The sequence below is a fragment of the Chelmon rostratus genome, chromosome 13 (genome assembly GCF_017976325.1).
Source record: "Chelmon rostratus isolate fCheRos1 chromosome 13, fCheRos1.pri, whole genome shotgun sequence".
NCBI lineage: Eukaryota > Metazoa > Chordata > Actinopteri > Chaetodontiformes > Chaetodontidae > Chelmon > Chelmon rostratus.
The window spans coordinates 3,416,439-3,423,823 of NC_055670.1; the positions used below are offsets into that span (position 1 = coordinate 3,416,439).

Here is a 7,385-nt window from a genome sequence, read left to right on the forward strand (position 1 = left end):
AACAAGGCCTATGAAGAAAAGAAGACCATCCTTACTGTGAAGCATGAAGGTGGATCCCTGATGTGAGTGTGTGAGCTACAGTGACACAGCGAATTTAGTCAGAATTGATGGAAGGATGAATGTAGCATGTTGCCATATTGGAGGACAATTTACATTCATCAGGCCGGAGGCTGCATATAGAATGCACTCAGACTTTCCAACAGCGACCCAAAACACAAGGCGAAGTTGACCCTTCAGTGGCTACAGCAGAAATAAGTGAAGGTTTTGGAGTGGCCATCATAGTCTCCCGACCTCAATATCATTGAGCCACTTTGAAGAGCTCTCAGATGATGAGATGCAAGACGAACCAAAAATTTACAGGACTCAGAGGCTTTTAACCAAGAAGAATGAGCAGCCTTATCACCTGAGAAAATAAAGGGCTTCATCCCCAACTATTACAAAAGCCTGCAAGCCATCATTCATGCTAGAAGGGGAAATACACAGTATTACAGGTATGCAAACTTTTAAATGGGGAACCATCTCAGTATTTTCTGTTTTCTTATGTTTCTTATAACAATTGTGCTGTTTTGTGACTATCAAGGGTTTATAAGAATGGCACACATCTTTCAAATGTAAAATTATGAGCAAAGCTGCATGTAGCACTGTGAAACATTTTCGACCATTTTTTTTTTCTACCCATAAGGAAAATTTGAGTGAATGATACCATACTGGTGAATGTTTTAGTAGCTTTTGATCAATTCAACAAGAGGTTTGTAGTCTGCAACTTTGTGAATGCCTGCATAAAGCTAACTGGACTCAGTGTTGTAAGTCTATATGCCCTTTAATGACAACAAATAAATACACAATCACGAACAACTGAATGACTCGCATATAATGTTGGTTTGAGATTCTAGTCCTAAGCAACAAAACACCACTCCCTGTCTTCATTGTATGATCAACAGTTCTTACATGTACATTTCATTTTACATTTTCGTCACTAGAAAAAAAATATATTGACTGCACTCGACTAGGAAGCTTCCACTAAGCTCCCAGTACACACACATCCATTGTTAATGTTCCATCAGATAAAGGCCCAACATAGAAATATTAATATCACTGCCACAATATGTTTAGAATTACAGAAGCAAGTTGAGTCAAAGTATCAGATGCAGTGATAACAATGAACGCAACTGACTGGCAGATAGAGAACGTAATTCATAATATCCAACAAAATAAACACACTGCACAAGAACAATTCTCTTTTTTACGCTTCATTTTATTTCCGTGACTAGACAACAAGAGCAAATACATTTCCATATTCAAAGAAAGTTTTGTTGGTGTTTAGTGGTGTCACCAGCCTGTCTCTACAGTATTTTAGCATCACAAGAGTCAGGCTGCAGTATCTTCAGTGTCACAATGAGTTTAATAGACTTTCTAAACCAGGGGTAGAAAAAGGCATAGATCACAGGGTTTAGACAGGAGTTAAAATACAGCAGCCAGACTACAAGCGTTGAGGATGAACTACTGTCTTCAATATCCTGGCCGACAAGGGCTGGAGAGTAATATGGACAGAAACATGTTAGAAACACAACTACTACAACACCAAGAGTCCTGGCTGCTTTCATCTCAGACTTCTTAACTGTTACTGTCTTTGCATGCTGTAGTGTGACAGCTGCAACATGGGACCGCATAGCTTGAGCCTGAGACACAGCCACCACAAATACTCTCACATACAGAAATATGATGACAGTAATGGGGCCGATAAAGGTAAAGACAAAGTCAGTAGTTCCTGTGATGTAGTTAAGGACAACTACACACTCTCCATAGCAGGAAATGTGTGAATCAGGTTGTCTCAGAAAGTCCTTTAAAATTATACCATTATAGAGAACAGAGCCAATCCAACACAGACAAACACAGATTTTTGTTTTGTCCAGAGTCACTCTGGAGTTGTAATGAAGAGGCTCACAAATAGCCAAATAACGATCAATTGATATGAGCACCATATTTCCAACCGAAGAAGAGGTAATGATAAAATCTAGAATATAATACAGAGCACACATGCGGTCCCCCAGGTACCAGCAAGCCTCTGTTAAGAGGATTTCTATTGGCATCAGCAGGAGGCCCACGAGGAAGTCTGAGACAGCCAGGGAGAGGATGAGCAGGTTGGTGGGGCTGTGGAGCTGCCTGGGGAGGAATCATCATTTTTGACACTATCAACAACGGTACCTTGTCAGTAACAGCAATAGCAGTAAAGACATTCTTTAATTATTCTATCACAACATTATGTTTGAATATTTCATATTTTCTAATAAGGAGAACAGTACTGGTATTCACATTAAAAGGAACACATGTAATGCTTGTAAACTTGCATTATGAAGATATATTAACTTATGCTGAAAATGTATCTCTGCCTGAAGTGGGAGATAGAGATGATAACCAGCAGGTTGAGAGCCGCAGTGAGCAAAGAGATGATGGACAGCAGAATGTAGATGAGCATGGCATCAGACTGAGGCAGCATTGGTTTCTTGCAGGAATTGTTGACGAGATGACGGAAGCAGAGTTCAGCTCCTTCTTGAGTCTCCATCTTCAGAGAGAGAAGAGAAGGTGCTCTCTGTTGTAGAGCTGATTTGTTTATTTATCTCTCCTCACTGTACTCCTGCTAATTTAAAGTCTGAATTCCCTCCTCTCTTCTCTCTGTGGTCATCTTCATCTCAGATTTCACCACTTAGTCCCTCCCATGTCTCATTTTCATCATCCTCTGCACTGACAACTAACTTTCTTGATGACCGTGGCCTTGATCGAAAAGTGGATTCGTTGTCCACTGCAACAACCTAAAAAGTTGAAAACCGTCTTTGTTTTTAAGGGAACATAATTCTGTAATCTTTAGTTTTTAGTGTGAATGTTTCAGAAGTTAAGTTTTATGTTTCAAGCAAGTGTATGTTGCCCACAAGAAGGTTAGGTTAAAGCCCACTGTAGGTTAACCAGTTCGTGGTCCAAAGGAATGTTTGTCTTTTGGCCCCAGAAATCTCAAAATCTTTCTATCACTGGGTTTCCACGACAGGTTTTCCCTCCATGAATTACACCAGACAACCTGACACTGGGAACATTTTAGCCACATTTTGTTAACAGGCACCTGTCCTGGCGTATCTGTTGAGGTTTTGTTCACTGGCATCATGTTTTTCCTGTTCCATTGTGAAACCTCAACTTCCCTCTCGTTTCAGACCCTTGACTTCCTGGTGTATTCCCACCTGTCTGTCTGCCCTGCCCTGATTGTCTCCACCTGTTCCTTGTTACCTCGTGTATATATGGTCTGTGTTTCCCCTGTCCTGTGCCAGATTGTCTTGTGAACCCTGTGATTCTTGTCAGTCAACTCAACTCAACTTCAACTCAACTTTTATTTATATAGCACCTTTCATGCAATCATGCAGCCCAAAGTGCTTTACAAAACAGAATAAAAAGGCATCAAGAAAGAAACAAAACAATAACATGGCAATAAAACAATAAAATGGCCATAAAAGCAAAATTATGAAATGGTAATAAAACAATACAAAAATAAAAAAAATAAAAAATAAAAAATTGAAATAGACTAGGGCAAAAACAACAGTGTTTGAAATGAAATAGTTAAAAACAGCAGTGCTTTGTCAGCCTGGGTTATAACATTATTCCAAATTAAAAGCCAGAATAAAAGATAGGTCTTCAATTTCCTTTTAAAAATACAGAGAGAGCTTGCCATTCTGATGTCAAAAGGTGATGTGTTCCACAGTTTAGGGCCATAAAAACAGAAGGCAGCTTCACCTGTACTTTTGTGGAGCATATGAGGAATGTTCATATGCTCCGTGTGTGCATTACTGGGACTGATTGCCTTACAATTTTTAACAAGTTGCGTGCCTTATTACGCCAGACACAAGTGTTATAAGGAGCGTCGGAGTAACATGTGTTATTACGACAGCTAGTTATTACAGGAATGGAGAAAGTGTTACAGTCCACAGCTGCTGAGGTTTGGTAGGAACAGGCAGGTGTTTCTACGGATTGATGTTGTAAAGTGGTTAAACTACGACATCCAGTCCAGCTTTCTTACCTTGCTTACCTTGTCCTACTATTGAGAGTGTTTCATCGTTTTTGCATAGAAGAGAATTATCCTTAGCGTCTTTTGTTTGCATTTTTGAATATTGAGCACTTTTTGTTATCCATTGTATCTGACAGCCTTTTTGCTCTTAAAACCGGCCTCGAGCCTTTTTGGTGTAAGTTTTTGGAGTCCAGCCCTTTGTGCCTGAGGGCTTGTGATAGTACAATTTGGCCAAACATGGACTCAGCTAAATCTAGCCACCTGAAAAACGCCTTGACAGCTCAGGGGAGCCTCCTCCGCCAGCATGAGGACCAGCTCCAGAGCATTTAACACGGCGTAAAGGATCTCTTAGATCAACAGCTGGAATTCCAAAGAACGGTAATGACCCAAATTCACCAACTTACCGAGCAATTCCAGCGTATGAACAACCACATGGCAAGCTCCACTCAGACCAACTTAACAGGGTCTCCCGCAGCTCCATCTGTCACCACCCCTCACGTCACCACTCCGGTTCAGGGACCTCCACGCCTTGCTTCTCCTGACAAATATTCAGGCGACTCCAGAGACTGCAGATCCTTCCTGGTCCAGCGCGATCTTCATTCCAAACATTACCCTGGTGTGTATCGTACTGAGCGAGCAAAAGTTGCCTTCATGATTTCCCACCTTTCTGGAAAGGCAGCAGCATGGGCCACTGCTGAATGGGCAAGAGATTCTGTGTTGTGTCAAGACGCTAAGGTTTTCTCTAAGACTCTCACTAACATTTTTGACCATGAGTCCCCAGCTTGAGAAGCCTCCCGAGCGCTGCTGAGATTAAGACAAGGCAACTGTTGGGTGGTCGATTACACCATTGATTTCCGCAGGCTAGCAGCAGACAGCGGCTGGAACGGTCCTGCACTAAATGACGCCTTTGTCCACGGCCTCTCGGAAGATCTCAAAGACCAGATGGCTCCCCTGGAACTGCCTTCAGATCTGGAAACCATCATCGCCACAGCAATCCGCATAGACTCAAGGCTATATGAGAGGGGAAGGACCGCCGGAGGGAGAACCCCAATGCTTGCTGGACAGAGTTGGGGATGCCCTGCAAGAGACACCGAGCGCCCGATCCGCCTGCAGCAACCCCAACCTTTCCACGCTCCTGCATTGCCAGCTTCTGGTTTGGAGGAACCAATGCAGATCGGCAGAGCCAGGCTGAACCTGGAAGAGAGACGCCACCATGTTAAAGAAAAGGCTTGTTTCTACTGTGAAGAGCAGGGGCATCAATTAGCTGAGGTAAAACGGGGGCTCACCAACCAAGAGGAGGGTGTTGGTGAGCCGAATGACTGCCGAGCAGAATCCTCCTTGTGCATTAACTAAGGTAATGTTGCATTTGAACAACCGCTTGGTGGAGCTAGATGCCTTGATAGACTCAGGGGCCAATGATAAATTCATGGACTGGCAAATAGCTCAGAATAACCAAGTAGGTGTTAAAAAAACTAGCTCACCACATAAACGCTGGTGCTTTAAATGGACGGTTTATATTTGAAGTCACCCATTGCACTGATCCATCTGGATCTCTCTGCAGTCCGAAGGTTGGGGGACCTGAACCAAGAAGGAGATGGACCAGTATCCAGACTTGAGGTGAAAGAGGTGTTCGACAAGGACAAGGCGACTTCCTTACCCCCACACCGTTTGTTGGACTGTGCCATTGAGCTGCTACCAGGAGCTCCTAGCCCCAGAGGCAGGCTGTACTCACTCTCCGGTCCTTTCACTCATGTCCACTGCTTTTGAACACTTGCAGCAGGTGCGCTGGTTTACCAAACTGGACTTGAGAAATGCCTACCACCTGATAAGAATGCAGCAAGGGGACGAGTGGAAAACAGGGTTTAACACACCAAGTGGACACTATGAATACTTGGTGAAATAACATTCCATGTTTCTAAACTAAAACCGGTCCAGGACAGCCTAATGGTCCCTTCAGCCAAGCCGCCTCCAACCCCAAGATTGGTGGATGGGGGTCCAGTCTACACGGTCAAGACAGTACTCACTGCGCGCAGACGAGGCTGAGTAGTCCAGTATCTGGTAGATTGGCGGGGGTACAATGATTCCATGATTCATTAACACAACTTCAGCTGCTATGTTTGTGTTGCATTCAGGGTTCACTCTTCTGTCTTCTATTTAATGTTATTTTCTTTCACTGAAGAAAAAGTAATTGTTTTTTTTGTATTGACGATGTAATCTTTGATAAAGAGCTGTCACTGAGGGCACATGTGGTAATCACAAGATAATGTCACATATTTGTGATTTTCTTCCTTACATTTTTCTTCTTTTTTCTACTGTTGTAGGGACATTTTTTCATAATTTCTGTTCCTGTGAATACTCGAGTCAGGAGAAGATGGACTGATCTCCAAAATGCAGAGTTAAAGTTAAAGATGAAACATTTTCTTTCACAATTTAAGCAAGATTAGTGTATTATTTATTTATTTATTTATTTTTGGGACAATTTTAGGATGAAACAAGGAAAGGAGAAGCATATAAATGATTGGACACCCCAAGAGATTTGAGCTATCAGCTAACTTTAAACAAGGTCTGAGACCTTAATTAGCTTGTCAGGGCTATGGATTGATCACAATCAGTGTTAGAAAAGGCCAGGTGATGCAAACTTCAAAGCTTTATAAACACTCTGACTCCTCAAACCTTGTCCTAACGTTCAGCAGCCATGGGCTCCTCCGAACAGCTGCCAAGCACTCTGAAAATTAAAATAAAGCACAAAGCAGGAAAAGGCTCTCCCTCAGCTATAGTCTGTGTCTGTGTCACTGCACTGTGTGGTCGTCAGGTTGAGCTCAGCCTCCTCTCCTTTTGAGCGCAGCAGTCTCACCTGACCTCACAGTATTTTAGCACCAGGGTTTCTACCAGTAGTCGTCAAATCTTCTGCTTTGCGTGGAAATGACCAAGACCTGAGAATCGCTAAGTACATTGCCTGCTACCTGCCTTCCTGACCTTCCTTTGTCTGTCTGTGCCCAGGTGCCCAATCCTCACCTGTTGCTGTCTGTTCTGACTCCTGTCAGTGACTGATTAGGTTAAGTTCCCTCTTGTGGTGAGTTTGAGTTACTGCGGTTTTAATGACCAGGCACGTTCAGTGTTCATGCATAAGCTCCAAGTGCTCCACCACAGAGAGTTGGTTGTCTGAGCCTTGGAGTGGAACCAACAGTGAGTAATGATGCAAATGATTACTTTAGTTTTTTTTGTGGCACTGTGAACTTTACACTGTCTTTGAGACATTTATTTTAAGTCACGAAAACCGTGCTAACTATGCTAATGCTAATCGTGAAGCTAACCATTAGCAAGAGGCTAGTTTAGCTGT

At 42.8% G+C, this 7,385-nt stretch overlaps 1 protein-coding gene across 1 annotated transcript; it reads right to left on the reverse strand.

Annotated features, from left to right (window-relative positions):
* Positions 1-1,343: 1,343 nt before the first annotated feature.
* LOC121616097 (trace amine-associated receptor 13c-like) lies at positions 1,344-2,563 on the reverse strand. The gene is made up of 2 exons (XM_041950726.1): positions 2,391-2,563; positions 1,344-2,163 (listed from the first exon to the last, which is right to left on the reverse strand). Exons 1-2 carry the CDS (start codon positions 2,561-2,563, stop codon positions 1,344-1,346), a joined length of 993 nt encoding a protein of 330 aa, XP_041806660.1.
* Between the last annotated feature and the right edge of the window lie 4,822 nt (positions 2,564-7,385).